General features: G+C 40.6%; 1 protein-coding gene across 1 annotated transcript in view; it reads left to right on the top strand.

Annotated features, from left to right (window-relative positions):
• The window catches only part of pkn2 (protein kinase N2), a 41,148-nt gene extending 21,726 nt beyond the window's left edge, over positions 1 to 19,422 (top strand). Inside the window, exons 4-23 of the mRNA XM_023336144.1 lie at positions 2,872 to 3,026; positions 5,675 to 5,804; positions 7,377 to 7,525; positions 7,610 to 7,823; positions 10,077 to 10,262; positions 11,140 to 11,249; positions 11,351 to 11,494; positions 11,662 to 11,737; positions 12,552 to 12,708; positions 13,236 to 13,362; positions 13,442 to 13,578; positions 13,709 to 13,784; positions 13,971 to 14,062; positions 14,856 to 15,032; positions 17,167 to 17,229; positions 17,749 to 17,825; positions 17,943 to 18,085; positions 18,166 to 18,273; positions 18,644 to 18,724; positions 18,811 to 19,422. Of these exons, the coding sequence (XP_023191912.1) occupies positions 2,872 to 3,026; positions 5,675 to 5,804; positions 7,377 to 7,525; positions 7,610 to 7,823; positions 10,077 to 10,262; positions 11,140 to 11,249; positions 11,351 to 11,494; positions 11,662 to 11,737; positions 12,552 to 12,708; positions 13,236 to 13,362; positions 13,442 to 13,578; positions 13,709 to 13,784; positions 13,971 to 14,062; positions 14,856 to 15,032; positions 17,167 to 17,229; positions 17,749 to 17,825; positions 17,943 to 18,085; positions 18,166 to 18,273; positions 18,644 to 18,724; positions 18,811 to 19,014 (2,606 nt within the window). The 3' untranslated portion in view covers positions 19,015 to 19,422. The remainder of the gene's footprint in view (positions 1 to 2,871; positions 3,027 to 5,674; positions 5,805 to 7,376; positions 7,526 to 7,609; positions 7,824 to 10,076; positions 10,263 to 11,139; positions 11,250 to 11,350; positions 11,495 to 11,661; positions 11,738 to 12,551; positions 12,709 to 13,235; positions 13,363 to 13,441; positions 13,579 to 13,708; positions 13,785 to 13,970; positions 14,063 to 14,855; positions 15,033 to 17,166; positions 17,230 to 17,748; positions 17,826 to 17,942; positions 18,086 to 18,165; positions 18,274 to 18,643; positions 18,725 to 18,810) is intronic.
• The last annotated feature ends 638 nt before the right edge of the window (positions 19,423 to 20,060 follow it).

Below are 20,060 nucleotides of genomic sequence, written 5' to 3'. Positions count from 1 at the left end.
TAGAGAAACAGGAACTACTTTGAGTTTCTGTCGCGAAGACCGATTATTATAAGCAGCTGTGGGCTTCTTTTTTTTTTTAAAAGTCACTAGCAAATTTAATGAGTCACAGGTTGCGCTTTTTGGGCTCGTCTTTGAACGTGAAGTTGCTCATTTGGACTTGGAAATAAGCAGACATAAACCCCAGAATGTGTCTGACCTCCAATTAGTTTTAGTCAGGCTCTAATCCTTCTTAGAGTTTTCCAGACAGTAGTGGACCACACAAAAACATGCACAAATTACTAATGTTTTTTTTTTTTTTTTTGTACTGTAACCATTGAAAAGTCTCCCCTTCAGTTCAACCTTATAAGTGGAGACACATTGTTGATGTTACCATTATATAAAATAGCTTACAATTTAGTATTGGCAAAGATCAATGTAATTTTCACAGCGTTGTTGTTAGCAGCTGCTGAAAGTAACTAAAAAAGTTACTTTTAATGTAACTTAGTTACTTTCCAAATCAAGTACTCAGTAATCTGAGTTACTTTTTCAAGGACTAATCAGTAATCTGATTAAAGTTACTTTGTCAAATTAACTATGCCATCACTTCTCATTACTACTTAAAAATAGGAAAAGCAATGCAGCCACCAGTTTGGCTGTATTTCAGATATTTAAAACAAATAAAAACCTATCAATAATAATCAATATCAACTGATATGAAACACTTTTATCGTGATATGTTTTTCAGCCCTACTTTCTTTAACTCATACTCTATATTTACTGATTCCATGCCAAAGAGTGTTGGTGTGAGCATGTTGTCAGTCTCACATACGTATGTTGTGTTCACTGATGAGAAAAAGATTTGATTCCTGAGTTAATTTCTCAGTTCATTTCTACTTTCTATGCACTAAACATTTAGAATATTTATTTAGCTTTACACCCCTCTAACTTCCTCAACTTACTTTCTAGTCTCTGTGTCCTCTACTCCCATTAAACAGAAAGCCCCAGTGCCAATCCTCCCCAGCCTTTTAAAGGTTATTACATGACTCATGTAGTATTTTAGTTGAATGAATCACGTGCTTCCATTCTGCTCTTATCCCACAGGTGTTCAACAGAAAACATTACACAGTGTTTACTGAAACATCCAAAGCATGAGTCATACATTTTCTTGTTTCTGTCAGCATCTTGGAGCTGTTTTTTTTTTTTAAATCTTTTCTGGTTTCAGTGGAGATAGGCATATTTATTAGATATTAAAGAACCCATTGATTTATCACTATTGTTTGTTCATATTTGCAGACATCCGGGCTGTCAGGTGTTCTCACCTAGCAGGGCGGATGCCTGCAGGCATTTCAGCAAGCTGCATTAAAGGGCCAGTATGATGTAAAATCATTGTTTTTTAGCTTTGCATCATGCAAATAAATATTTTTCCCTCATCAAAAACAAACCTGGAGTGTTGCCTTGATTCTTTCATGCATAGTTGAGCAATCCTTTAATCTCCAAGACAACCATTGAGTTATGCAAAATGCCTGGCTGGACCTAGCTAGCTCTGCCTTCAAGGACCTAGCTCCTACTCAGAGCTGCAGTTTCTAAGCTTCCCAGCTTCCTCCTCACAGAGCAGTTCTTCCCCCACTCAGCTCCTTCAGACTAGCCAGCAGCAATTAGCAAACACCTGGTGGAACTGCTCATCTGCTGAGCTCCTCATACATGCTACTTCTCAGTTCAATGCTGGTAAAAACGTTGTTCGAATTCCTGAAGGCAGAATTTTAGAAAGAGCAAGAGTTTTTAAAGAGACAGAGGTCCAATTTAAGGCATTAATTTACCAAGTCAAATTTCTTTTAAGTCATATTCGATATATGTAGCATTTTTATTAGAGTTGTGCCGATCGATCGGCCACCGATCATAATGGGTCGATATCCGTCAAAAAGTGTGTGATCGCAGATCACTGTCTCTTGTTACCGATCACCAAAACCCATCACCTGTATCTCACGTCGCAGCCTTCATGTGCAGCTGATCTCTTCACACTGCGCAACCGCGCAGCAAAACATCCTGTTGTGTGGAAGAATAACGCTCTGAGAGTGAATGGGGATGTTAGCATGTAGTGCACCTCGGGGGTGAAGCACGTCAAAATGCATCAACACAATGCATCTATCATGGCATTTAAAAAACAAGCACTATACCGAGGCTCAATGCAGGAATAAAAGGACATCCGGAGCGGCCAGATAGCAGGTAAAGCAGCGCACAACTACCAACGCTCACCCGGAAGAGCATCACGGTCAGAAAGCTGAACAAATAACCCGAAAAATAATTAAAGTCTTTGAGCTGGCGGTGTAAGACGCTGGTTCTGCTCTCGCTCTTAGACGGTCGCTACGCGCTACTGGTAGTAATATTTCCCAGATGTGGCGCCGCTCAATCTTCTCCAGATAGTGAACTCTCACACAGAACGTCTCCTTAAAGCTTCAGCATGTAACTTAAAAAAAAAAAGATTTTAGATGTATTAAAATATGTCTAAATTAGATGAATTTATTGCCAGATAATTTTTCCATTTTGCCAGATAACATAGCATCATTTATACCTAAAGCGAAAAATTAGCAGCCATTCCAGGCGATTGGCAAAGATTATTGATTGGCCTTTTGGATGATCGGAATCGGCAGCAAAAAACCTGATCAGATTGTTCCTAATTTTTATAGCAACTGAAAATAAAATAATTACTTGATTGTGCTATAAAATGGCATATGTACCTGGAAAATACATAATACTGGCCCTTTAAACTGCAAACAAAAGTAGATCATGAAGCATCAATTATTTTGAACAACTTCATGGTTGCTATACTGTCAAAATCCCAGTAAGTCTCTGTAAGGCTGACCGTATGTTTCACCCTTTTTTGTCTCTTTCTAGAGTGCCCTTTAACCCCCGATACTCCAAGCAGTGAAGCGAGAACGTGCACAAGCAACAGCCGCCTGGCAGCTTTAAAACGGCAGAATGACATCGAGCTGAAGGTGAAACAGGGAGCCGAGAACATGATTCAAATGTACTCCAACGGCTCCTCCAAGGTGAGCACAGCATGAGAGGAGCAGGACTCACTCGACTTTCAGGTTTTTGCTGAGTCATGACAGAATGTCAGCGTGAGTGAGATTGAAACGCCACCATTGTTCTCATTCTAGCCAGTTGAAATAAGGTTACACTTTACGAAGTAATATCTGCTGCTGAGAGATTTCAGCTTCGTCAGAAGGGTTCTTACCCCAGCTGCTGTTTTAGCTGCCATTTTTTAAAAAGGCTCGGAAAACATGGGCACATGAAACACAAAGTTTGCCGAAGGTGTCCAAACCTTTATCCCACTGGGTTAAATCAGCTATTTAGAGGTACTACAGGCATAAACGTGAAGAAAGAAAAAAAAAAAAAGAAGGAAAACAAAAATTTTAAATATATTGAACACACACACACACACAAAAATAATTTTATGTAAGAAAGTAGTAAAACAAAATTGTAAATCATAGATCCGAAACATAAAAAGAGGTTCTCTTGTTTGCCCTTAGAAAAAAGATATAGTCTGTCAATTTTGGGGGTTGATTGTTTACAGTTATCTTGGTCCAGTTTGTCTTTCTTGTTTAATTCTCATCAACATTAACGGGACATGGGACACTCTTTCTTCGAAAAACCTTCCTGTATTTACCCCAAGCCTGCTTTGGAATAAGCCTCTGGTTGTCACAGGAAATCAAAAACAAACAGATGAGGCACCTGGCGAAGGCGGGGCCATCAATGACAGAAACATAAGCTGGTAAATTTAACTCATGTTGCCCCCTGAACTTTTAAAAGATAGATCTGTCTCTCCAGTGTGTTTCAGCCACTTAAGGAAGAGCTCAGAGTTTGAACTGAAAGCAGAAACTCTTAAACGTGACTTGAAACCCAGTCTGTGACATGGCAGCTTCTTCAGGGGGAATGTGAGAAGGCGCTGACACATACTGTGCTACACACACACACCCACACACACACTCACATACACAGCTGTTTGTTTCCAAAGCTGGATTGTCTCTTTCCCTGCACGGAGGGAGGACAGACTGTAATTTAGGAGGAAGGTGTGTAGCATGAGGCTTCAGGTAATAACAGCTGGAACACTCAGAGCTTCTCATGTTCATCAGCACTACTGTCTGATGTTTAACTGTAAAACATCACCCCTGTATTACGGATCGTTTCTTATTTTACTCAGTTTCTCTTAATTCTTAAAGTGTTAATTTGCCTTTGATTGAATAGCTTTGATTGCTCCTTCGATGTAGTACAGAGATTCATCCAGAAACTGCTCACCTTTGTATTTCATTAGTGACGACACTGACGACACTATTCATTGTAAAAGTTATTAAGGAAAGTCCACACTATTTCTGATCTCACTGAGGAAGATGGAGGAAGCTTTTTGGTTTGTTTTGTTTTGTTCAGAGGTAAAAAAAAAAAAAACAAAGAGAAGGAAACTGGTGTGCATCTTATTTTTGACAAAGCTGTTCTGCAAATGAATCATTATTTTTGTCCACATTAGGGCTTAAGCAATGAATCAAATTAATCATGATTAATCAATTATTGAAATAATTGCCAGCTAATTTAATCAGAGCAGTAATTAAAACAAAACTGTACAAAAATCACATGCATTTTGCACTCAAGATAAAAAAAAACTTCTTTGTCAAATTCTTAGGAAAAAAGAAAACCCTTGCTACAAATGTTCACACAAACAAACAATGATTACATTTTAGGGATCTAAATGTTTATTTTCTTATTTAACAAAAGGAATTGAGTTAGTTTTACATTTTTATGGATTTTTTATATTGTACACAATGGGCTCAAATGGTTCAATTAAAAATCTGGAGAATGTGCCAGTTTTTTATCCGATTAACCAATTAATAGTCAGAATATAACTGTTAGCTCGTCCACATGAACGTTTTCAAACAAGAGGAACATTTGTTAGCCTGCAGGTCATAACCAGGTCTTAGTATTGTTACCTGACTCCCAGCGTCTGTCTGGGGGGTGTCTGTGTGTGTGTGTGTGAAAGGGGATATGGGGGGGGTTGCATTTTGTTCAGTGAACCTCCCCAATCCTGTTACCCCCTTCCACCTCCAGCCAGACAGAGGCAGCCATTGCGTTGGAAATAGTCCTGATGTCAGAGAGGAAATGCCTGCTGGACGGAGGACCTTCCTGCGCGCGCAGCCATCAACAGCACTTAAACGTCACAGGAATTTGGGGTGGAGTGGGCTTTGTTCACGCTGTGTGTGTGTGTGTGTGTGTGTGTGTGTGTGTGTGTGTGTGTGTGTGTGTGTGTGTGTGTGTGTGTGTGTGTGCGTGTGTGCGCGTGTGTGTGTGTGTGTGTGTGCGTGTGTGTGTGTGTGTGTATTTGCATGCATGAGAGGAACAGCAAATAGGAGGAGCTCCGCAATAGGATTTTGCTTTGTTTGCAGCGAATACAGTTTTCCATGTGGTCAGTTGTACCACAGGTCCAATTAAGGGCACAAGCTGAGGTTGTGGCGCCAAATTTGGTCTCCCTCTGCAGGTGGTCAGATGGTTCATGACGTCAGTGAATAACAGGGATAGAGGTTGGAGGGGTCAGAGGGGGGAATGTGATGTCCACGGTTTTCCTCAAATCACAAAATATGAATTTAACTCTGTTGTTCAAGACAAACACTTTCTAATGTAGATTTTTCTTTTTGTTTTTCACTGACAGGACCGCAAGTTACTGGCCGCCGCTCAGCAGATGCTTCAAGACAGCAAGACAAAGATCGAGTTCATCAGGATGCAGATCCTGAAGGCCAGTCAGGCCACAGAGCTGAGCTTTGAGAGCAATGACCTGATGGGTGAGCTGCCACACCCATTTACTGACCAGGGCTACACAACTACAGTTGGTGATCCAGCTACAGATAATTTAACCTCCTTGCCAATCCTTGGATGATTTGACACAAGTTTTTACTTATGGAATAGAGCTGTTTCATAACAACCGTGCTTTGTTTCATACCTGCTTTTAAAGACAATGATGTAATGATGTTCTGTTGCAAAGAAGTTTGCACGGTTTAAAGTTCTTAGAGCTCAAAGGAGGTAGAATGGTGCGCTTCTCCTCCCTCACCGGTTGCTGCACACCACCAATGTTTACTTGAAAGTAGGTAAAATATAGCTCCATCCATCCATTTTCTTATACCCTTGTCCCTGGTGGGGTCAGGAGGGGTGCTGGTGACGTCCAGCAAGACGTTTTGTGGAAGAGGTGGGGTCACCCTGGACAGGTCGCCAGTCCATCGCAGATAATACAGCTCCAATTTTCTCAATTTTGGGAAATTGGCAAACGGCTGATACTTAATGAGAAATCAATCTTACTTCTAATTTCATCTACATCAGCAAAGGCCTGAAAATCAGCCACTGTCCTCTTTCGTTTGTGGTGAGAGAGAGAGCTGACTGTTAGCCCCGCTCAGCAGGTCACATCTGCATGTGTTCGGTTAACAATAGTCAACGTACTGATGTCAACTTAGCAACTGTGTTGCTATGTTTAGCGACGAAAGCAACAAGAAAAATCAGAATCATCAAGTCAGGCTTTTTAAACATCTGTGATTTGTCAGAACACCCCAGTTGTTGCAACTGTATTTGAAAACTCTTGCAAATTCTTCCTTCTATTTTAGGCCTGTCATAACAAGTAATAAATCAATTAATTGCATGATAAACCAAAACAAAGTCAATAATTTCCATTTGTATGATCTATCATTGTTCTTTTCTTTCTCTTTCTATGTCTTCTGCCTGGTACTTTGGTCTCAACTAGCCCTTTTTTAAGGACAATTTTGTTTGCAGAGACTTCATCATTAATTTTGTTTGTTGTTTCTGTTGTTTTAATATTTTGGATATTTAAAGCGCTTTCCAGGTTCAGTGTCAAATGTTCATTAGAATTTAAAGATTATTGCTCTTTGAGAATATGTTTGTGCATTATTATGCCATTACCATTACATTACTAGAAAATTGTCTCAAAACAACAAAATTATAATTTATTGCAATAACTTCTGGGACAATTTATCATCAGGCTGAACTTGTTTTTGTGACAGACCTGCTCTGTTTGTCTGCTTTAGTCCAAGCTTCAGAATCAAAATATTTCTGAATAAATGTGAAAAAAGGCGTCATTCGAGCTTTAATAATCAGCAAGTTTTATTATTTCAAGACTATCTATTGCTTTTTTCTTTGTTTTAAATAAAAGCAGCTTGATTATGTTTATAAAATGTTATGTAAGAACTGTAAAGCTTTCTATTTTTACTTTTCCATAAGACATAGAAAATTGGAATATGATGCTATTAAAAGTGCTGTATAAAAAAACTCTACATGTGGGATATGAGTTACGCCTATAAGAGGTTGTTTTCATCCTGAAGTTACTAACAGTTGGTTTGTTCTCTGACCAGCTGACAAGTCCATCATCAGTCCTCTGGACCTGCGGGTGGAGGAGCTGTGTCACCATGCCAGGATAGAGTCTGCAGTGGCAGAGGGAGCCAAGAACGTCATGAAGCTGCTGGGCTCCGGAAAAGTCACAGAAAAGAAAGCTCACTCAGAGGCAAGACTGTTTCAGTATAAAGCAACTCTTCTCGACTTGCATACCTGCATCTTACGGTTTTAAGACGTCTTTGCTCTCTTCCAGGCTCAGGCTCGCTTTACCGAGTCCAGCCAGAAGCTGGACCTGTTACGTTACTCGTTAGAGGAGCGCCTTAGCGAATTGCCAAAAAACCACCCTCGCAGCAGCGCCATCGTAGAGGAGCTGTCTCTGCTGTCCTCCCCCACCCTCAGCCCCAGGTCCAGCATCATCTCCACACAGAACCAGTACAGCACCTTCACCAAGCCCGCAGCACTCACAGGTAACTCACACGCAGCTCGGCTGCACATCAGAAACCCACAACTGTACAGTGATTTGTTCATGCAGATCTTGGATGATAGTGTGAGGTTACCCTCGTGACTTGGCTGATGGCGTTCCAGATGGCTTATAAAATGCAACATTACTGTTTACATCAACACAGTGCCATGTTACATTAGTGAACCTGTTAATCTTGTTAAGCCATGCCCGTATTTTAGTGTTTCCTCTCTGCCTGTGCAGACACACCCCTCCACCTGTGTGTCTGAACAAGCTACAGACTCATCCACAGCCTGGCTGCACTGGGACCGGCCTAGTCAAAACACCTCACAAAAACCAGCTCATGTTTGGCCCAAAGATATATACACATGCATCTTCTTCACAGCATGCTTAATGCAAATATAAGAAAACGCAAGCCTCTAAAAGCACAATTCAGACGTTGTAAATCAAGATTTTAGAGGTTTTAGAGATTTTTGAGTGTGGGCGAGTGGTGAGACTTTATACTTGATTATTCTGCACCAGAAGAAGCCAGATGTGGTAGATCTAGACGGAAACAATGGCTAGAAATTATTATTATGAAACTAGAGATGCAACAATCCGATATTAATATCTGTATCGGTCCCGATATTGAAAACAAATGTAGATCAGGTATCAATGATTAGTAACAATGCACCTGATCCATAAGTGCAGATCTATTCAGTCGTATTCTACGCTTTGTGCTTTGAGCAACATCATGTTTTATTTATTTCACATTATATTTAGAATTCCTAATTGCACTTTCTAAACCATTGAAAGAAGATTTGTTGCAGTTTATTTTTACATGTTTGATCAATCCAACAATTTTTTGTCAGTTTCAGTTTCTTTAACATTTATTTTACACTGACTGTCTTACTCCTAATTGCACTGACTGAAAACCTGAAGGTTGTTTCTATATGTTTGACCAAACTTGTCAAGCTACTGTTGCGTTTAACTGTGCTGTATTGGTGGAGAGTTAACAACAAAATTTTTAATGCAGCACTGTGCATTAATTATGTCTGTTTAAAACAAAAATAAATGTTTTAAGTCAATTGAGCTGCTTTTCTGTATCGGCTCTGTATCCGCTGATACTAAACCTCAGATATCTGAATCGGTATCGGAAGTGAAAGTGGATCAGTACATACATGAAACTATAATAAAAAGTCTTCTGGTTCTGATTACGCAACATTTTTCTCTGTAGAAGCTGCAGTTAATATTCTATTAATTGTGTGTTTTTTCTTTATTTGCCTCCTCCATCTTATGAACTTGTCACAATCCTGTCTGTTTCCTGTTTTCCTTTAATATTATGAATATGATCCATAGATGGTGGCGTTCGTTATTACTTCTGTAACAATCGCGCTGCAGTGTGTCGTCTACTTTCTTCTTCTGTGAATGTGGGTCGCTTTGGAGTTGTGAACCATTCACAACAGAACTCTGATTTCAGTCACTTTTAATTAGTACTATGAACAACCAACAACAACAAAAAAAAAAAGAAAGGGAAAAGCTGCAGTGTGAAGGAAGGCAAAGTTGGAACAATGATGCATAGCGACAGTTACTGCTTAGCTCTCAGTATCACTAAATAACCGTGGATGAGTCTTTTTGAATTAGGTGAGAAAACAAACAGGTTTTATTATTTTACATAAAGTAATCCATAAATATTATGCTTCATAGTGAGAAATAACATGCAGCTTCATGTTTCCTTGCAGTAGAAGATAATCTCAGGCTTGCACTAACAGTTGGATTAGTCATCCTGCTTTCCTCAGGCGCAGCTATCTATCTATCAGATGTTTACTGACTGATAGAACAACATTAGATTTAATACAGTTTGTTACAGTAATCAACTGTCTGAGGATGAGTGGGCTTCTCTTTAAAGCTGATGCACATAAATGTGGGATTTATTTAATTCTGCTGAGGTATCAGGCTTTGGCTGGATTAAGCTCCCATAAGCAGGGCTTAAAACTAAAACTGAGATTCAGTTAGACCTATTAGGTCTGGTGTGTTTTATTTTAGTCAACAGTCGTTGTTAGAGTCGGCTTGTTGGCTTCCTCTAATAAAATATAATTGCTACTTGTTGTGAATCGGTCGAACCTGAATGTGATACTAGTCTACGTGCAAAACCAGATTAGTCTAACTCATTAAACGAGTCATATTTGCATTTCCGCTGCTGCTGCAGTGTAAAAAGATGGTCTGACTGGGTTTGGAGCAGCCTTCCACACACTAACTGGTACGTTACCTTCATCCTCAGGCACGTTAGATGTCAGACTCATGGGCTGCCAGGACCTTCTGGAAAATGTCCCCGGCCGTTCCAAGGCGGCCCCCAGCCCGCTGCCTGGCTGGAGCCCCAGCGAGACGCGCTCATCCTTCATTAGCCGAGCAAACAGAAACCGAGGCGTGAGCTCCAGGAACCTCACAAAGAGTGAGGAGGTCTCCAGTAAGTACAGCTCACCTCCCTCTGACTCTGTTGGGATGGAAACTGAAGAACCAGGGGGGCTTTCTGAGGTCATTCTCCCACATTTTCAGAGGTTCCTTAACTTCCTGTTCCCTTTTTATCTACAAGGTTGCTTTTTATGTGCACTTCTGATAAATGTTTGAAACCTGGTTTGTTTATGTTCATTATGTCCCCAAACGCTGAGGGAGTCCAGCAGGTTTGGGGACATCTGGGATATCACCAATCCCAGATTTGTTTTATAGTGTTTTAAAGTTGCAGCATGTAACTTTTATTAAAAATGTTGTGTTTTACGTATTTGTTGAAACTGTCACTAATGTGACAGTAGAATATGAGACAGATAATCTGTGAAAGATGGAGCTTCTTCGCCTCATCCTTTTGCTACTATTGAGGTCTGCAGAAATGTACAGACCGCAATAGTTGGCCAGAAACAACCAATCAGATCTAGGAGAAGGGTCTTAGCACTGTCAGTCAACCTCATGTGTGTGCTGCTCAATGTGCTAACACACACACACAAAATGTTCCAGGGTAAATGAGTGTTTTGAGAAATGAATGTGTGGTTAACAATAATCACCCCTTGGTTGCCAATTTAGCAACTTTATTGCAATATTTAGTGACTTTTCAGACAAAAGAAACTACAGTATATCGGCTAAAATCTGAATCAGCAGGTTAGGCTTTTTAAAGATCGATAATCGGTGCACCCCTAGTAAAACACCTTATAACTATTCTAAAAAAAAAGTCTGATTATTTACAAAGAAAATGATATTAAGCAGTTTGTATAATGAGTTAATAATAAACCCAAGAGAAATGACAACTGTAGCCTTATTAGAAACAACCTGACAGCTCAGTGTGTTTTTTCCAGATGAGATCAGCGCCGTCCTGAAGCTGGACAACACGGTGGTCGGACAGACGAGCTGGAAGCCTGTCAGCAACCAGGCCTGGGACCAGAAGTTTACACTGGAGCTGGATCGGGTAACACACATCTGCCTTTGATCTCCACCTGCGCTGCTAGCTGGGCCGCTCTGCTCCAAGTAAATGTTTGCTGCTGCTGCTGACCCGGTTCTGTCCTGCAGTCTCGAGAGTTGGAGATCTCTGTGTACTGGCGCGACTGGCGTTCCCTCTGCGCTGTCAAGTTCCTGAGGCTGGAGGACTTCCTGGACAACCAGCGTCATGGAATGTGTCTGTACCTGGAGCCACAGGGGATGCTGTTTGCTGAGGTAGGTCCATCCACACACACCAAGTACTTCAAGCCCATAGAAGGATGATCAGTGTTTCTATATTCATAATCTGCTGTAGCAATAACACAGCTTTGGTGTCACAGTGAATATAAGTAGGTTGTTTTTTTTTAGCTATTCTAACTATCTTTTTCCCTTGTTTTTTTAAGGTAACATTTTTCAACCCTGTTATTGAGAGAAGACCAAAGCTGCAAAGACAAAAAAAGATTTTCTCTAAACAACAAGGTGAGGTGTTGCTACTACATCAGTGTTTTAAGGTGGACTGTGGTGTAAGTTTTTTTTTTCTTCAATTTACATGAAATCCTAAACCTACATGAAGCTAATTATCTTATTTAGCTTAACTTATTAAAATGGACCCTCCCAAGGAGATGGGGTCAATTAGACCCTACTTGTTTTTCAGTCTGTGCACGGTCAAGTGGGATTGCACTGACCATAGGTACGCTTTTACATGTTTTTTGTGTGTGTGGTTTCGGGAACTGACGGTCTGACGGGACAAGCCTTGCGCTTCCTCGTTGTCCAACCGTAACATTTGCTGAATGCCGCACTAAGACCGCAGGAGGGTTAAAAAAAACATTTTTGTTTTTGTTTTTAGGTCTTAGAATAAAAAAATGTATCAAACTTTTTTATACTAAAGGAATGAACATAATTTTTCAATGTAACATAAAATCTTTAAAAGAAAATTACTTTTAAAAAACATACTTTGCAGCCAAAGGACATTTACTTTAAAAAAAAAAAAAAGAATATTCTCTATACTGTTGTTACTCTGTGAAAATGTTTTGCTTATATCACATAAAAACAAGCAGCATTTTTTATTACTGTTGTAGTTTAAAACACTAATATATTAGTATTTTTGACCAAAGTTAATAAGAGCCACAGGCTGCAAAGACCTCATTTAGAGAAATGAAACCGCCTTACTTAAAATGATTTTTTTTTTAAATCAGCTGATCTGAAATGTTGTTCTCTTTTTGCCATTGATTCACACAGCCCATGCTTTCCGTCATATCCCTCGTTTTGTTTCCCTCTCATTTATTCTCATCAGGTAAGACCTTCCCACGGGCCCCCCAGATGAACATCAACATCGCCACCTGGGGGCGGCTGGTGAGAAGAGCCATACCCAATCTCAGCACCAACTCTTTCAGCCCCCAAGCTCCTGAGATGGGCCATGGGAGCGTTCCTGGTTCCCCCACACCCAGCAGGTGAACCAGCACATCATTCTGGGCTGTAAATGATGCTTTTGGACTGTTTTTTCTTTTGCTTGGGGGAGTGAAGTCAAGTTTATGCACATAGATGTCAATCTATATTTTAAAACTTGGTCAAATCTTCTTTAGTGTATGTATTTTTTTTTTAAGTTACCAGCACCCTTCTGGTATAATTCTGCCTGTGTGTCTGAGCATTTTGGCCGATCACCAGTCTTTAAAACCAATTTTGGCTGATAACCAAATTTTCTTTTTTTTCTTTTGAAAAATCTCTTCATAGAGCTACAAAGTTGCTAAGTTGGCAGCAATGGGGTGACCTGGTGGGCGGGGCTAATAGTCAGCTCTCTCACATAGCAGAAAGAAAGAGGAGAGTGGCTGATTTTCAGATCGGTGATCACTGATCTCCCAAAATAAAGGAAGTTGGGTCAGATTTGTGACTGGAAGGTGAAGCCGAATAATTTGAGGGTTCTTCTGTTGTCTCTTAAAAGATGTAAAATAAAACTCCCCCTCCTCTGCCCCACTCACAGCGATCCACTGGTGACCAAGCTGGATTTCGACAAAGAACCCACACCAGGACCCAAACACTACGCGGCACCTGATGATGTCAGAGAACCACCTGCACAGAACAAGATGCCCAACAAGCAGGAAGTGGAGGTGGGATTTTGTCACAGGAACAGCACGGTATCTGTGATGATGCTCCATCCAACACATCATTACCTGTGTGTGTCTGCAGGACGCACTGAGTGAATTCAACTTCCTGAACAAGAGAATCAGCACGGTTCTGGAACCAGACGCTGACGGGGTTCTGGAGCCAGAGTTCCAGCATCCCAACCTGGAGCTCACTTCCATCCAGAAGGACTCAGAGATAAGGTAGGACAGACTGGTCTTTGTTTTACTCTTTTTGATTCTGCATCTGTGACATATCCACTGGATTTTATTTGTGTAAATGCTGCCCCCTGGCATCTCTAGGCAACATTGCATCCATTTATCTCTCTTCAAGGGAAGAAGAGCAGTTCCACTTCAGTCTCCAAGATTTTAAATGTGTGGCGGTTCTTGGACGTGGCCACTTTGGAAAGGCAAGTTCTTCTGGTTGTTTTCTCACAGGCAGACTCCTTTCAAACATTATTTTTCTCCCAAATTGCCATATTTGGCTCATGCCTTTCCCATAGATTTAAATATTTGTCACTTGCTTATGAAAATAGATGGAGATCATGTATGAAATAAGAAAACTCACCAATTTTCTACTAATTTTTGCTCTTCAGGTGCTGTTATCAGAATATAAAAGTACAGGCGAGATGTTTGCCATTAAAGCTTTGAAGAAAGGAGACATTGTGGCTCGAGACGAGGTGGACAGGTAAGCAGTTATAACTGTCCTCCGACTGGACTCACACACTAAACATAATGCCAGACTCTCTAAGGTTAAGGATCTTTTTTCATTAATCTCAAGCCACAACTTGTGAATGAATCAGTCAATTTGATTTGTATATCACATTTCAGCAACAAGGCCATTCAAAGTGCTTTACATCATAAAAACACAAAAACAAAAAGTCATGAGAACATCAGACAGACACCAGCTTTAGAACAAACAATACATTTTGTCAAGTGCTATCATCAAAAACAGCAATGCACATCATATGTTGGTATATGAACTCCCTTCCCAAATTTTTAAGCCAACAACTGTCAAACTTAGACTGTTTATCAAAATCTGGACAGTCCACTCCTGCTTCTTTTCAATACTGGCTCTACTTTGATTGTTTTTTTTATTATTATTATGATTATTAAATAATTTTGACTCATCTTTAAGGCTCATCTCTAAATATTGGCGTTTTTACAAATAGAATAATTGTTTAATCAATCTCAAATTGTGCTATAAAAATGGCACACTTAAATGATGTTAAATGAGTGTAAAATAATTCAGTTGAACTCTAATATGTAACATTTTATAACTAGAGATGTCAAAATGAAATCTCTACTCCTTCAAAATGCTGAACTGGCCCTTTAAATGAGTGCCAAACTGCAGGCGCCTCAGACACACTTTGTAGTTTTGCCATCTTTATGAACACACAAGGTTAGCATCATGCTAGTCCTGATGCTAACTCAATTGAAGTCCTGCCTGTTGCTGAAGTCCAGCTGTCTCCGTCTTTCAGTCTGATGTGTGAGAAGAGGATTTTTGAGACGGTCAACAGCGTCCGCCACCCCTTCCTGGTCAACCTGTTTGCGTGCTTCCAGACGTCGGAGCACGTTTGCTTTGTGATGGAGTACGCAGCGGGCGGCGACCTGATGATGCACATCCACGCCGACGTGTTCTCTGAGCCCCGGGCCGTGTGAGTGGCGCCGCAGCTTCCTGTTGGTCACACACACACACACACACACACACGTTCTAAACGCTGCTGGCGATGTTTTGAGTAGGGATGCACCGATCCAGTTTTTTCACTACAGATACTGATATCTGAGGTTTAGCGATGAGATGCAGAAACACAGCTGATTTGACTGAAAATGTTTTTTTGTTGTTGTTGTTTTTTAACACACACACATAATTACACTGAGTTACAAATTAATCTGATAACTCTGCACCTGTACGAACACTTAAATGCTCCAACAGCTTCACAAGCGCGGTCAGACATGTAACTTTCATTTGTTCAGTCAGTGCAATTAGGAGTAGAACAGTCAATGTAAAATAAATAATACAGAGACTGAAACTGACAAAAATAACTACCAAGGTACACATATACTGTATATGTGGTGGTCATATATATGTGACCAAGATACACATATATATGGTGTACTTACCTTGGTCAAACGTATAAAAAAATAAACTGCTGCAAACCTTCTTTAAAAAGTTCAGACAGTGAAATTCTAAATTCTAAATATAATTAAAAAATTGAATGTTAAAGGAAAATGTTGCTCAGAAAACAGCATAGACTAACTAGATCTGCCCTTATGGATTGGGAACATTGTCATTCATACAAATCTAGAATTTGTTTCAGTATTATCCCGGAAATGGGATAATATCTGAATCCCGTCAGTGTCCAGGAGCAGGTAGTCCAGCTGGACACTGTATCCCGTCTCTAGGTTACAGATATTAATATCTGATTGTAGGCCTGTCGCGATAAACGATAAATAGATTAATCGTACGATAAATTAAAACTATCGACGTCATTTCAATTATTGCCACTATCGTCTCTTCCACCCTTTTTCTCTTTCTGTTGATGACACCGAATGAAAAAAGGCTCAACTCCGGTGCTCTCCACTGAGTCCTCCCTTCCTCATTTACTTAGTGTAAAGTCCAGCACACACGACACGATCTTAGAGCTGTCGGCCGATTGTCGGCCCATTTTCAAAACCTGACAGATCACACATTAGCCGACAGAAATCCTAGGTATAACGGTTCGATCGGGTTCGGTCCTGCTATGTGGTGTCCAACAATGGGCACAAAATAATGGCTACAAGTCCAGTGAACTAATTTTAAAACCAGGCATTAATCAATGCTTTACTACAATCTACCTGCAATGCATGTGGCTAGTGTCAGCGTAAAGTCCAGACTGAATGAAAATCATTAGAACCTATTTATGTCACGTTAACGAAGAACAGCTGAAAAGTTACCGGGTTTATCAACTGCGGCAGCAATTTTGCTCCAACTCCTCCTCTTGTCATTTCTATATTCTTTGCATGTTGAATAAACATTAATATTGTTTCCACGTATCATCTCCAATGTTCGCTGGACCTCTGGTTGCGCCGTGTCAGCTGTTTGGGATTCCCCGACGTAATTTCCCCTCAGAAAGCACGGAGGAGAATCCGCACTTTCTGATTGGCTACCTGTCACATTCAACAGGCTGCGTTAAAGCTCCCAGTCGGGGAAAACCCTGATTTAGATCGGAGCGGCAACGACGATCTACTGTAACACACCACACAATCTGAGAAAGACCAACGTTTTAAGATTGTTGTTAGTGTGAACTATTGCATCATGTAGTCGATGTGCCCATCTTCTCTATTTAAATCTAATTATTACTGAAGGGCAACATAATATACAGACTTCATAATCTGCACTCTTTTGGTTGAATGAAGTATTTATTTACACTTTGGCTTTATGTTGTTTAGTTTTTATCAAGTACATTTTTTGTTAATGGAGACTGAGAATCCATTTTGTTTTTGGTTGTTTTGTTTATTTTGTTTATCAGTTCCAGTGTTAAATATTCTTTTGAAAATAAAGTGCATCTATCTTTGGCAGGAAATCACATGCATTATTACATCATTTCCATTAAATCAGTGTAAAAAGGTCTTCAGACAATATTATCGTTTATCGCAATAATTTTTTGAGACAATTAATCGCTCAGCAAAATTTGCTATCGTGACAGGCCTATCTGATTGCCATTTGATTTGATGCTCAAACTATTTTCTCTGTTTCTCTGCTCTCCTCAGTGACGGCCATGTTCTTATTGCCATTCTGTCTTCTTGCAGATTTTATGCAGCGTGTGTCGTTCTGGGATTACAGTTTTTACACGACCACAAGATAGTGTACAGGTACGTTCCTCTGAATGCTGCACAGTCAACGTTGATCTCTGGGAAACAAATTCAAGGGATTTTTTCACTGGTTTATAGTGAAATGACACTTTATCACAAATCCCTGAACAAAATCAAAAACAGCTTCTAGGGTTGATGGTTCAATTCCACATAGGAAAACTGAAGTGGGTCAAGCTAGTTCTTACACACACATATACAGTATATATACAGTACATATGACTTTTCACTTCTCATCTCATTTCAAAAAGAAAATCTTAAAAACAGGCTTTTGAAAGCCAAAAATGTCAGCATTTAGTAAAACATATCAATCTTAAGGTGATTTATGTATTTTTTATTCTGTAGTTTTATTTAGTGTTTTTTATCCTTTTGCCAGGAATAGAGATGGAAATGAGTCACCTCATGTATTTACATGTACATGTTCTCCAAAATGTTTTTAAAAACAAACTTGAACTTAATCTCTGGAATCTTATGAAAAAAAAAAAAAAGATCAATATAACGAGAGGTGTGTGTGATCCTCAGAGACCTGAAGCTGGACAACCTGCTCCTGGACACAGAGGGGTACGTGAAGATCGCTGACTTTGGCCTTTGCAAAGAAGGTAAGACGACAGATTGCATGACCACTACTTCGATAAAATGCTCCTGCTTGATCCGGTCCTGTCAGCACAGCGCGCTGTGAAGCGCCGTTGGTTCTGATCAGTGTGTCCTGCTCTCAGGAATGGGCTTCAGGGATCGCACCAGCACCTTCTGCGGCACGCCGGAGTTCCTGGCCCCGGAGGTTTTGACGGAGACGTCATACACCCGCGCCGTGGACTGGTGGGGGCTGGGCGTGCTGATCTTTGAGATGCTGGTGGGAGAGGTGAGCCGCAGTCTCTGGGTAGATTACCGCCGCCTGCGAGCAAGGCAGGGCTTCCTGTAACCATCCGGGTTTGTGTCCAGTCGCCGTTTCCCGGCGATGACGAGGAGGAGGTGTTCGACAGCATCGTGAACGATGAAGTCCGCTACCCACGCTTCCTCTCCACCGAGGCCATCTCCATCATGAGGAGGGTGTGTGTCAGGATGAGTCCACACTAATGAGTCACACTGTGTCGCATTAATCTGTGTCCCAGTATAACGCACTGAGGTCAGCAGTTGGAACCTCATAAAATGTCAAAAGGTTCAGGAAGCATCAATGTTTTTGTAAGGCACTGAAAAATCATAAATCCAGATGCCCTCTAGTGGCTACTGAGAGAATTGAGTACAGTATCATGTTTGAACCAAATCGTTTCCCCCCTGATACAATGTTTTATTTATAACTAGCTCTAATAAAAATCCTTTAAATAATTTAAAGATCCAAATAAAATCCATCATATACATTAAGTTAAGCTGATATATATTTTTGAGGTGTTTCACTGGTTCGTGTTTTCTTTGTTTGCAGCTTTTGAGGAGGAGCCCAGAGCGCCGTCTGGGAGCAGGAGAAAGAGATGCAGAGGAAGTTAAGAAACATCTATTCTTCAGGGTAAGAGGGGAAGAAAAACCCAGACGTTCTTTATTAAAATGATGCGCAACCAGAATACTCACTGCAGCGTGTGTGTGCGTTCATAGAACTTGGACTGGGACGGCTTGCTGGCCAAGAAGGTGAAGCCGCCGTTCGTGCCGACCATCCAGGGCGCCAACGACGTCAGCAACTTCGACGATGAATTTACCTCAGAGGCTCCGATTTTAACCCCCCCCAGAGAACCCCGAGTCCTGAGCTCCGAGGAGCAGAACCTGTTTTCTGACTTTGATTACATAGCTGACTGGTGTTAGCTTCACCTTCAAAGACACACACACACACGCACACACACTGTGAACTAAGCAGCTCAGCGATGACTGGAGCTCACTTTTTATAAACAATCCTTCCTTCATCCCTGCCCAAAATGTTGAGAGAACAAACTGTGCCATTAAGAAGAAGATCTAGTTGACCTCTACAAGGACCTCAGATGCTTGTTGTTTTTTTTAATCCACATGAGATTGTTGGTTGTTGTTTTTTTTGTTGTTGTTTTTTTAATTGAATGGAATTGTGTTGGATGGAAGGTGGAGGGATATCCTGCACAAATCGCCGCCGTGTCCGTTGACTGACCACTGAGAATGTTTTCCATACGGACTGAGAAGACAGCACCATTACAATCACATTATTCAGTGTTGCTGTCTTCAGATTTAAAAAAAAAAAAAAAACAAACAAAAAAAACATGTACAGATTATATTCAGTCACATATTTGATGTGTTATTTTATGTGCTCTTGTAAATCCCTCAGCAAGGATCATATCTGGACCTGGTGTTCAGTGGCGGCTTGGTCACTGAACGGTCAGCTACAGCTAACATCTTGACTACTACAGCAGCTTCCTGACTTGAAAGACAACGCTTCCCCTCTGGCGAGAATTCAACCAGTCACTTCTAGAGAAAACATTCAAGATGTCTTCTTTTAAAATGCTTTAAAATAGACCAGATATACTGCCTGGCCGAAAAAAAAGTCGCCACCAAAAAATGGTCACACTCTTAATATTTTGTTGGACCGCCTTTAGCTTTGATTACAGCCCGCATTCGTTGTGGCATTGTTTCAATAAGCTTCTGCAGTGTCACAAGATTTATTTCCATCCAGTGTTTCATTAATCTTTCACCAAGATCTTGTATTGATGATGGGAGAGTCTGACCACTGCGCAAAGCCTTCTCCAGCACATCCCAAAGATTCTCAATGGGGTTAAGGTCTGGACTCTGTGGTGGCCAAGATGTCTCATGCTCCCTGAACCACTCTTTCACAATGTGAGCCCGATGAATCCTGGCATTGTCATCTTGGAATGTGCCCGTTCCATTTG

This window comes from Xiphophorus maculatus, chromosome 6, assembly GCF_002775205.1.
Source record: "Xiphophorus maculatus strain JP 163 A chromosome 6, X_maculatus-5.0-male, whole genome shotgun sequence".
NCBI lineage: Eukaryota > Metazoa > Chordata > Actinopteri > Cyprinodontiformes > Poeciliidae > Xiphophorus > Xiphophorus maculatus.
Note: the sequence above shows the minus strand (reverse complement) of the source record. Positions and strands in the feature narration are given on the sequence as shown.